We start from the raw sequence: 12,600 nt of genomic DNA on the forward strand, positions 1-12,600 counted from the left end.
ATTCTGCAACCAGCAGCGTGACACTCACCGTGTCCAGCTCCTGGTCTTCAGCATCTTCCTGTAGTCCTGCAAGAACAAGATTAATATTATTCTGTCTTACCTGAGAAAGCACCATCCAGCACTCAGCATCTCAACCGGGCTGCAATCTGTGGAAACAGAGAGAAGAAGAAACATTTGTCACCTGTGAGTACTAGCTTAAGGACGTGTCGATAACCCCTACCACAGCTGCTGCTCGAACATCGCGACCTGCAATAACAAAAAAAGGAAAAATAATTAGAACGCACGCGCTTCAAAAACATCGAACTCCATCGCGCTACGCCGCGCTTCCATCAGGAGCACCACAGCAACATCTGCAAAGGAAAAAGACCTATTCAGGTTCACTTTCAATATTAAACAAACGCACAGCGCGGTACTTACCGTAACGGATTCCGGGGGCCTGTTTTTCATCGCGCTCTCATTCACTTGCAGCACCACAGCGGCCTGTGAGGAGAAGAAGAAAACACAGGTTAGCTTTAAAAGACAATAAAGGCGCTACGCTTCGCGCTTTCTCTTGCCTTCAAGCGGGCCTCTCCATCCGGCACGCCAGCATCAAGACCTTCGCACCTGAAAAGGAGATAAAGACATTAACGAATTCCCACCATAAACAGAACAAAGACTTACAATTAACAAACCTACCTGCCTACCAGCAGATTCGGGGTCACAGCAGGCCTGGGCCCAAGGAAGGCATACTGCACCAGTGAAGCAACTCGGCCAGCCCGCCAAGAAACGTCAAGCGCCCCTGCACAAGAAACACAGGACGGATAGCTCACCCTACAAATAACTAAGGTGAGAAAAGAACCCAGTGGGAAGGGAAATCGGTCAGAGGGAGGTGGGAGATTCACCCATTAGAGACAATTATCACAAATCCTCCCTTCTGTAATTGCAGATTCATTATTCAGCACTGGGCAACTACGCATCCAGGGTTCCAGATCTCAGAGCCTTCCAAACGCCTCTGGGGATATCAGGTGAGCGTAACACCGCCCCACGTTAGACCACACAGAGTAAGGTGGTCACTGTAAACGGGATAGCACATTCTGGCTCGGGTTTTCAACACATAACAGCTCCAAAAAATGTGGATCGAGGCTCGCCTGGCCTTCCACATTAAAGTCTCTCTTTCCAGACTTTCAATTAATGTTTCAACAAAAAGTTCACGCAGGTCACCCTCCCTCAGGCTCAGATCTCTTCAAAACCAAAGTTCAACAAACTTGCAGGTTGTTCCCTTCCCCAAGCTTTTTACACTTCGGGTCTACCACATCCGGGCTCAGACCACTTTCGGAAGTCGAAGACTTTCAAATGTGCGCGGCTTTCTTTACAGACCTCCGCAGGACCACTTTGACTCAAAATTCAAGGTTCAGCTTTTCACTCTCCCCTTCCCTTGAGGGTTAATTTTGCTTAATTCACTTTTGCAGTTCACTCACTTTATCGTTACAAACAATGCACATTTCACAGAGACTTTCGAGTGGGCTACTTCCTTTTGCCGGACCACCCCGACACTCAGTATCGCTGATTTCACAGCTGTCATTACTTCAAAATTCATTAACAGGTCGGCCTTTCTTCGCATCTCATCCACAAGCTTGCAGCCTTCACATGCGAAATGTTGCCACTTCAAACTTTCTTTAACACACACCGGTCTTGGGTCGCTTGCCAACTCACCGGATGTATGAGTTTCTTTCTTGGTTGTACGATTTCCAATTCATGAGTCAAGGTTATCACAGGCTTGGCCTCGCCTCCCCAACTGTCCCGTTCACTCGGGAGGGTCGCTGGCATCCTTGAAACACAATGCAGCCTTCTAATGTGGGATCTGGCCTTCTCCAAATTTCTTTTGTGGCCTGGTGGAGGCAACGATTTCCAGTAGGGAACTCTTGGGTGTTTTTGACCTGCTGCAATCATCCCTTGATCCGTTGCTCTGCTCCAGTAGGTTTGCCTTCGCCCCGGAACTTCTGCTCATACTTGTGTTCTGCCTTGCCCAGAGTGGGTCTCCAAGTGCTGCCTTTTATCCGTGTGAGGAGAGCCAATTGGTATCAGGTGTATGTACTTAAAGTCAAGTGCCTGACCCGATTAGCAGGACATGTACAGTAGGATGTATAAGAGTTAGTCTTGTTACTCTCAGTCACCCTCTTCCTCGGCCCAGTGTTTGTGTAAAAAGGGGAGTGGGTGACGGGTGTTGGTACCTCGTAGAAACCTAAAAAATAGGTTGGGTTAGGTAAACAGAAAAGGGGGGGGGAACACTGCATCTCACCATCGGCTGCCTTACCCCCATTCCCCGAAGACCCCTCACCCAGGTGATCCTCCCGCAGTGGTCCAATGCCAGGGTCTGCATCCAAAGGAGATGGCCGTGTCCTGGCCACCTCTGGTTTCTCACATGTTCCAGTGTCACAATCCTGAGAATCAATGGGGAAATTCCCTCCTAATGGGACTGCCAGCCGTTCACTTGGCTCTACAAAAAGCAGTCCACCACACTGCAGCAAGTCTTCTTAGGGGTGCACTAAAAATGGAACTAATCGCCCCCATCCTACGCAAACTACATTAGCTTTTTCTCCAGGCCAGAATACTGTAACACTGCATATATCATCTAAAAAGCAATAACGAGTTGCACACCAGAATACCTGGCTGCTAAGCTTCACATATCTGTAGGCACACGCTCCTTGTGCAAATCGACCAACCAGCATTAATCACAACTCATCCGCAAAGTGGACCTGAAAACAATCCTTCACTTGTCATGCACCTATCCTCTGGATCTCTATCCCAGAATCAGCTCGGAATGCCCTCACAATTCTCCAATTTCGCAAATCGTCAAAACATGGCTTTTTCAACAAAACCGGACCAAGAACTAATCCCAATAGATCCACATTGACGCACAGACTGGAACTCACAGTACTGAGCTACTGTTAGAAGATGCCAGCCAAACGCTGACTATGCAGACCCTGTGCACATTTCTGCTGCTCGAGCTAGGTCTGTGCTTTAAACGATAAAATATAAATATGAGTTGTTCCTTTAGCATTTGTTGTAAATGGATACATTAAAGTTATGAGCATATTTTTATTTAATATGTATTACATTTTGTTTGTTGTACGTGCATTCCTTATTCATTTGTGATGTGTCATTTTGGAAGAATTTTAAGTAAGCAAAAAATGAAATGTGGACTTTGAGCAAGTGTTAAGGGACTGATGACATTTTGGAATGTTTACATTTTTGTAGATCAAGTTTAGATGAAGTGAGTAGTGGTTAATAGTATTTTGTTAGAGTCGTTTTATAGATAATATGCTTACAACAGAGCAAAATCATGGATTCTAAGTATTTGGCTTGGAATTTTTGTTATGTGTATTTTAACAATTGTATTGCATGCTTTGCATGATAAAATGTTTACAAGGGAATTATGAAATGTTTGTTTATTAGAGCATGTGCTATGAGTGACTTGCTTTCCTGTTTGCTGAACATTTTGTTTACATTATGTACTTTTGTGGGTGGAGAGGTTTTAACATTAGCAAACTGTTTTTATTAGGAGGTATATTCTGAAATTGAAATTTGCTAATGTGTTTAATTTCTGCTTATTTTCTATTGTGGAGGCTTTACGAGAACAAGTTTACAACTGATGACAGCATCTGATTTCTGGGTATGATTTTATTCTTTAACCAGAGAAACAAGAATCCACAGTTTGAACCAAACCGGGGTGAGTGACTTACTTGTAATGTGGCATGTGTTAGTGTTACATTTGGATATTCCCTTTAATTTAGACTAGGTGTTGTCAGACGCGAACACATGAAAAATATGAATGCCGATACACACGTTATTTGAAGCCCCCAATGATACAAACAGACCGACGAAAAAAGGTGCCCCGACAGGAAAAGAAACATGTGTTAGAACAGTGCAACCAAGGTCACCGTAAACTGTCTCATAACTAGCTATTGGAGAAGGATCACACTATACATAGTGTATATTATTTGCACTTCGTATGGTATCCTTTATGTAAACTCTCTGAAGGCAAGAGAGCCCCCCACTGTGTGTTAATCAATGACACGTAATTGGATGTCCTCTGGGTAGCTATAAGACACATAGGAGTCAAGTCACATGACACCAAAGACTAAGCATTTCTGAGAGTGACATACATTGAATGAAACAAAGTCAAAACTTTATTAGAGGCTACGTTACAAATGGGACTATCCAAATAATACAGTGACCATTGTGGATTTGATATCAACCACCAAGTATGGATCAATCTGCCTGAATAAATTAAAACGATTATCCACGGATAGAGGACACTCAAGTCAGGGAACCAAGTCAAGCACTGGAAAACAAAGCTTTGGGAAAGCAAATTTTGCGCAAAACACATGCCACTTGTCGGCTTACCTTGTGATAATTTATCCTGCACTGCTTCAATCGGTGTGCCGTTGTTTTACCGAAGTCAATTACACTGTTGTAATTTACTTTGACACATTACTTCATGGGTAAGTAAATATGTAAGTGTTTTGAGGGTTAGGGGTATCATGGGGAACCCCCAAAAAGAAATTAACAAAGTCATGTGTCAAAGAAAATTACAACTGTCATTTTCTTTGAAAAAACTACATAAAACTGATCTCTGGCTTAATTTAAGCTATATCATCTATACTAATAATATAATACGTGTGATACAACTGTCATTTTTGAATCACTGCTTCAATACTAAAAGAAATGTTTGTTGTGCCTCCATTTTTTACGACCAATTTCTGTAGATAAACCCCTCAATGCTCACACCAGAGAAAATGCATCAGACTAGAGGAAAAAAGGCCTGGCACGCCGCTTGCAAGGAAAACAAGTTTTATTTCCACAAAAGATAGGCACGCGGGCGAAGAGCTGTGCTGCCATGGAGCGCTCTGGTAAAATCAAGACAAGCAACATGTCAGAAGGGCGCACAGCATCAGTAACGTCAGTTACAAATCCAAATGGCTGGTTGATGCGACCCTATACATAGGCTACCTGCTCCACAAAGAATGCCAGGCCATTGATTCCAGCCCTTTCTGTCCGTCTTCTTCCATGTGTGTTTGCTTTTGGTGCATCATCAGGCGCAAAGCTATATTTAATTGCCAATTAGGAACAAGAAAACAATGCATTCTCAATCTCTAACCTAGTGTGCACCTGGATCTGCAGAAATGGGCAGACATGGGAGAGGCGGATACTTACGAGGTTACTATAATTTACAAATGCCAGCTCGACCCCAGACGCGTTGGCACCTTTCCAAAGCTTTCCACCCTGGTTTTTAGGTTTGTTGCTTTGGCCCTCCCGGCACCCAACAGCACAAATCACATAACTTGGTGATGGGGCAGCCGTTCCTGCTTTTTGATCGATTGGTGATCTAACAGTTTTATGGTCGGTGGTCTGGAGCTGGCTGATACCTTGGAATGCGAGGGTCTTGGGGCAGGGACATCTGAGCACTATATTTTAATGTTGGAACTGGCAAAGGTCCGAGGCTCGAGCCCTCCTTCTCGTGGGATAACCTTTTGCAGGGAGATCTCAGCCCCCTCAGGGCAGGGCCATTCATCCTGGGATATGAATGCTTGCAGTAAGAGACAAATGGAAGGTTTATGAATCTCTGCGGCTCTGGCCTTTCTCTCTGCTGCCCATGTTACAACCTATTCCCGCATGTACATCCTTTTTTGCACGTTCGTGGCCTGGGCCTACTACCCTGGCTGCAGCGCAGCGTTAGGCGGAATTTCAATATGACTGCCATTTCTAAAGTAGCGTTTCACTCCCAATACACCCTATATCCACACATGCACTAACTCGCCCATGATGCAGTTTATACCAACGCCCGCTTACCCCTATAGTCTCCACAAGCGTCTACAACACACTTTTGGCCTATGCCTCACACTGAACCTCTTCGGAGCCTGGGACGATCACCCCGCTTTCCAACATTTCCTAAAACAATCTACTGGAAAATTCCTTTTAAAAGTAATTGGCACAAAGGGAAGATATACAGATCCTTATACCAGTCAAACCCGGGTCTAGTGTGTATTAAGACATCTTGGCTGGGTGTGCTGACAACAGCCTTGGGTCCAGCCCAGGAAGCCCCACCTTATTTGATCCCCTTGAGAAAGGTTCCTGCTTTCCTCCAGGGAACAGGTACACTCCCTGGAAGTCCATTGGGAACCAGTATTTCAAAGACAGCCCTGTCTTGCCATAGCCTCTTCACACCACAGTGCCAAATATTGGGACCTTTTGATGTAGCCAGCCAGAAGTGAGCAGAGTTAAGAGGTTGGGATAGCCAAGAAGAGTTTCAGGCCATAGAAGGGCCTCACCATCTTGGATTTTGCAGAGCCTTCAAACCTCTGGTGCCCGCTCCCCACTTGCTGCAAAACACTGGCTATGATTGGACACGAGGCTTGCTGTGGACCAATCCGCTGCAGCATTTTGCCTGTATAAAGGGGGACGGACGACCCTCCTTTCATTTGATTAATCTCTGGAGCACTTTTCAAAATTAATTTATCTCCAAATCCTCTGCTGTTACAGATTGCTTCTGTACAAGCCAACACCTCGCCCACAGTAGTCTGTCCTCGGTCCAGATTACCGAAAGAGGTATACCTTTCAGACTACCAGTTTCATCTTAATGATTGCGATGACTGCTGATTTAGTGGTAGTGTGGAGGGGGGAAAAAAAAACAAACACAAAATAGAAGAAAACAAAGATTGCCTTACAAAGGATTTAAAGTCCCAACATTGTATTGAGGAGCCAATTTAACAGTATTCACTTTTTAAACCTCAGAAAGAAAAAGAGCGGATGCGGCTGTGAGTCGGACTTGCAAAGTGCAGGTTTGCCCCATGTCAGATGTGGCTGCTTAACCTGCTCTTTATCCACTCCAAGAACCAATACAATTTGAAAACCACACTGCATAAACTTACCTCAGGTTTACACTTTTCAAAAGCTCTGTACTTGTGAATGTAATTTCATCCAATTCAACAGCCTCCAGGTAGATGCAGACTGCCAATAGCTTTTCATTTTTCATCACACCATCCTAGAGAAAGAAAAAAAGCCATGAAGACATGCTATACTAGCATGCATGCAAGCGACTTAAGACTATATTCATAAAATACTGCTGTCCCCATAATACTGAACCGAGTGTTGAAAAATAAGTTACAACTTCAATTGTAATACAATTGTTTGCATTAGTGCAAAATATAAATAGCATTTGTTAGACTACAATATATTAAATACATGTTTTTTCACAATACATTTTACAAAACAACACAAACTGCACAAACTACTACAAACATGGAGTTCAAATATTCTCTTCACTCGTCTGAAAAAGGTCCCATGTGCACCTGCCTGCTGCACCTCGCTCCATGCATTACTCATCAAGGCGCACAAGGAACCAAGAAGGCAGTAATTTCATCTGCAGGTCAGCGAGTTTGCCATACTTTTCATTCCTTTTTTGCCATGCAAACCGCCTCATCTCTTCTGGACTTCGGCCACCAATCATAATCTGATGGGATGACAGCCCCTCTTACCATGCTGACACTGACACATAAGGGGTATATATTAAGTGGAACCAAAGTCTATAAAAACCAAACAAGAGTGGGAGCATGGCTGATGAGGTTAGGTTGTGGAGTCTTTTAGAGCACACAAATGCATCACCAGAGGTGCATCATAGGGCTATCGTAAATATACTGGTTGTCTGGTTCAGAGATCCAGCATAACGGGTAGGACACTCACTGGCAGAATTTATATGTTAGTTGCAGTTTCCCATTGACTCGTATCAAAGCAAAACTCGATGGGTTCTGAGCCCTGGCAGCTAGAAACAAGGAACCTTTGGACACTTCTGTTTTTTTAAATCTTTAGGGCCAGAATTTTGGCCTGAACTCTCCATCTCAAGTTTATCCAGGAAACATTTTGGGAAGCGATATGACAATGTTCTGTTTTACAACAGATTGCCTTATGCACCATAAACACGCCTGTAAAGACCATCCTTTCCTTAAGTAACAGACAAAGAAAGGATATGTTCTGATTTTCAGCAATATTCTGTTCTCTGGCAGCCTTAAACAGATGCTGTTACAGTCCAACATTGCAGTAAATGGTAAATACATATTTCACTATGCACATAGGCCTCCGGGTGGTAGCATTGTGGGAAATATGAAATTATTAATAGCGTAATGCAGCATCTAACAGAAAACAACTTTCCCCCCCATTAGGGGTGAGGATATTTTTAGGGGTAAGAAGGTAAGGAACGGGGGGCGCTGTTGAGCGGCGAACAAGATGGCCGCCTGAAGCTCGAGCTCCGTGGCCGGCAGATCGCAAGATCCTAATTCGGCACTTTCACCACCTGGCAGCCGATCCCGGCTTATACGCTTTTGGAGCCGCTATCCCAGGGACCCTGCAGACCGAATCCCGACGAAAAACGGAGCCGTGGAACGCTATCTCTGGGCGCCGCCGTGACCATCCCCCCGCCTGCCTGCAGCGCTCCTGCGTGCCAAAACCCGGCCCCAGCGGAGTGGCGGACAGACTCGCCTGGGGGCCTGCAGCGTGTTCTTGCCCCAGCGGATGTGCGCCGGCGGGTGGCGGTCTGCCTCTGCCCTGGCTGGCGGTGAGATCTGGAGGCGGTCTGGGCGCATCCTGAGGCCGCGCACTGCCGGCTCGGGACGCACTTGGAGAGACGTCTGCCCTGCATCGGGGCTGCCCGGGCCCCTCACCTCGATTGCTGGGCCTCACCGTGGTGCCAACTCGGCGGGAGCCTCCCCCCCACCGCCGACGGAGAGACTTCAACGCTCGGGGGATACACGCGGTGCTGCCGGATCCTTGCAGCCACCAGGCACGTGAGGCGGGGAGGCCCCTCGGACACCCCTGGGCGGTAGCACTGCCTCACCCCCTCCCTGCAGTGCCTCGCGGATTGTCCGCCGGCGGCCCCCGGCCTCAGGGCCCATTAACGGTTGGTGTCACCCCGGGCCTGGCACGCTCGAACTTTCCCTGGCCTGCATTTGTCTGAGCGCACACCCCACCCCCCCGCCTCACAGACTTGCCTTCACCCCCTCGCCCTACTGGGGAAGCCTTAGGCCTCGCAGGCCACGTAAATCTTCATTCTTGGGGGACTCCTACGTTCTGAGGGGGCCACAGTGCTCTCAGTGCCACTACTCCACACAGGAACTTTTGTTTACCGGCTGCCTGCCCTATCCTTCATCGCTGTGCTCGAGGCTGCGGCCTGTCTACCCTGCGGAGCATTGTGCTGGGAGGTGCTCCTCTCCATTCATTGCACTTGGTCACTCATATTTGGATTCCTGCTCTCACAGTGTCCGCTGGGCATCATCACCCCCATCCCTGGGGTCTCCTACCCCCGAGGTCTCCTTGCGTTGTCCCCCACGTCTCCCTGGGCTGGCTGAGACCCCGCAGCCTGCACTGGTAGCCGCAATATCGCATCTATACGGATTCACAGCCACGGCTCCCTCTGCATTACTCCCCGTTTCATACCATACTTCGCATACTCCCTCACGTGGTACAGGGTCCTAGCTCCCCCTGCCTCTCTCCCAAGGCTGCTGGGGTTCCCCCCTCACCCCCACTCGACCTCCAACATCATCAGGATGACCAAGGGAGGTGTGAGGAAAGAGCTCCATCAACATGTTTGCGAAGGCTGCGTCGAGATCGTCAGAGGAGACCACTGAGCAGGCCCCTGTTGCATCTTCACCCGCCACAGCACCGGAATCCCAATAGGATGTACTTCATCCGTGAGGGCTTCACTGCACTTCACTCAAAACTGGATGACATGAACGGTACTGTATCCTCTATTAAGGCCCACATCGAGAGGACCGATATCCGAGTGTGGTCGAGACACGGGTCGGTTCCGCAGAGGATGCACTGGGCGCCCTGCGCTCCGAGGTCGTCGCTCTCTCCAACCGAGTCCTCGAGGTAGAGAAGAACAACGAGGACTTGGAATCCTGATCGAGGCATAACAACCTCCGCATTATCGGGGTTCCCGAGAATGAAGTTCATGAACCAATGAAGGTCTTTGTTGAGCATACATTGGTCTCGCTCCTGGATTCTCCCAAGCTCTCCCCGCACTTCGCCATTGAGCGGGCACACCAAGCCCTGACGGCTAAGCCCAAGCCCGGTGCTCCACCTCGGCCCATCATAGCCCGGGTGCTGAACTTCCGTGACCGTGATGCCCTCCTCAGGGCCGCCAGACTTAAAGGTGAGCTACTACTGGACGGCGCAAGGATTCATCTTTATCCAGACTTCTCAACGGCCGTCCAACGTGAACGCAAGACTTTCCAAGCTGTGAAACGCAGGCTGCGGGACCACTCCGTCAAATAAGCTATGCTCTATCCTGCCAAACTCTGCATAGAACACGCCAATGAGGTGTTTTTCTTCACGATCCCGGAGGAGGCCTCCAGGTTTATCGACGAACATTTCCCTGGCTGACCCCTCTCCTCTGATCACGGTTTTGCAGTTACCCTTCTGTCCCGACGAGGAGAGGCCAGGCACGGCCGCCTTCCTGCATCGGGGTCACTTTGATCCTCTATTCCGGAATCTGCTTGTTTTTGTTCATCTTACAAATATGTGCCACATCAACATGTGCCAGAACCCCGTTCAAGTTACATGCAAAATGTCTACTGTGGGCACCTTTTGTCTTTTTTGGATCTGCCGCAGCCCGGACTGCGGCGGCCAGTCCGGCATTGAGGCCCCCAGGCGCTGATGCCTCTGGTTTGGTTTTGGTTGAGGGGGGTTGGGATTGTCATCCCTCTGTTTGGGGGGGGGGGTGTGGGTGGGGGTGGGTCATGTCGGGGGTTATGTTATTAAAAAGTTGGCGTTGGCAGCGAAGGCGGACCGCGAGGTGGTACTCAGGACTTGGTGCCGCAGGGCTGTGAAATTGGCCCGCTGGGTATTGACATTTTTTCTTTTTCAACCACCACTGCATCTGTGACCGAGAGTGACCTGACCTTCATGAGCTGGAACGTACGTGGGTTGGGCAATTATAAAAAGATGAGGCAGCTCCAGTTACAGGCCGAGCGTCATGGGTCCAAGATTCTGTTTCTACAAGAGACACATGCTCGCGCGGAACAGTGTCTGCGTTTTGCCAAAACTTGGGGTCCCCATAGATTCTTTACCGATTTCTCTACCCAAAGCCGTGGGGTCATGACCCTCATTCACAAGAGCCTCAAGTTTACTCTTATTTCCTCACAAATAGACCCTCAAGGCAGATATGTGTTGCTTCATGCTGCGCTCCAACACAGGTAGGTGGTCCTGCTGAACATTTATGGCTCTAATTTAGATGACCCCGATTTTTATGTACAGGTCACGTCCCTCCTTGGTGGCTTTCCCCTTGTCCCCATCCTTTGGGGGGGGCGACTTCAACACGATTTTCGATGTAGCCCTCGATAGATCTGGATCCAGGCCCCGTCAACTTTCCAGGGCAGCCTACGCTGCACTATCATCCCTGCCACGTCTCGCCATGGTAGACACATGGAGGTTCTTCTACCCGGACTCCCGCGTGTAACTCTTTTTACTCCTCAGTCCACGATTCCTATTCCCGTATTGACAGATGGGTGATCTCCAACGAATTGGTTAAGAGCGTTATACAGTTAATGATCCTTCCCAGAACCCTGTATGACCATTCTCCAGTTACTGTGGACATTGGTTGGGGTCCTGATCCCGGCCGGACACGCAACTGGAGGTTGAAACCCCTCTCCTTACTGGACCCGGAGTTCTGTTCCGAGCTCGAGCGGTCGATTGAAGAGTTCTTCGAGACTAATACGGGCTCGGTAACGTCTCAGGCCACTTTATGGGAGTCATTTAAGGTTTATATTAGAGGGATTGCGTTGGCCAAGGAGAATGGGGTCCTTAAGTCAATCCGGAGAGATCTTGCCGCTAGTGAATCCAGACTCTCTACCCTGGAAGCTACATGCTCACTTCACTCTACCCCGGGCAACCTGGCTGATATCGGGATGGAGTTGGACACGTTCCGATCCCTCGCGGATCGTGAACAAAGGTTTTTGGATAGTCCTGGCATGGCGAGGAGATACGGGGAGGGGGAACGCCCTGGTCGATTTCTGGCACGACTGATCCGTCACGAGACGGGGTCCCCACACATACTCGGAATTGAGAGGCCTGACGGCTCCATGGCTGTCTCTTCGCAAGACATCAACAGGGAATTTTTCACATTCTACGAAACCCTACACTCTAACTCAGATGAGGTGTCAGTGGCGGAGATCGACTCCTTTCTCGATGCCCTTCCTCTGTCAGCCCTGTCCCCGGAGGCCGCAGCCTCCCTTGACTCCCCACTCACACTGGAGGAGCTGTCAGACGCTATTGACTCTTTATCCTCGGGGCGAGCCCCTGGGTCGGACGGTATCCCGGTCGAATTTTACAAGCATTTTAAGTCACAGCTGCTCCCTCACTTGCTGGCTCTTTGGGAGGAGTCTGTGGAGGCCGGTGTATTCCCCCCTTCACTCCATGAGGCCACAATCACAGTACTACTTAAATCTGCTAAATCCCCCTTGCAATGTGGTTCATATCGCCCGCTCTCTTATAAATTGTGATGTCAAAGTATACGCCAAGGCTCTGGCACTCCGGTTAGCTCCCTTCCTGCCATCTATCATCCATCCA

At 48.4% G+C, this 12,600-nt stretch overlaps 1 protein-coding gene across 3 annotated transcripts in view; it reads right to left on the reverse strand.

Moving 5' to 3' along the window:
* Positions 1-12,600, reverse strand: part of RB1 (RB transcriptional corepressor 1) — a 2,466,185-nt gene that overhangs the window by 2,339,862 nt on the left and 113,723 nt on the right. For all 3 annotated transcript variants that reach the window (XM_069639386.1, XM_069639387.1, XM_069639388.1), the window contains exon 3: positions 6,912-7,024. In XM_069639386.1, the coding sequence (XP_069495487.1) occupies positions 6,912-7,024 (113 nt within the window). The remainder of the gene's footprint in view (positions 1-6,911; positions 7,025-12,600) is intronic.

The sequence above is a fragment of the Ambystoma mexicanum genome, chromosome 7q (assembly GCF_040938575.1).
Source record: "Ambystoma mexicanum isolate Mex_15411 chromosome 7q, UKY_AmexF1_1, whole genome shotgun sequence".
NCBI lineage: Eukaryota > Metazoa > Chordata > Amphibia > Caudata > Ambystomatidae > Ambystoma > Ambystoma mexicanum.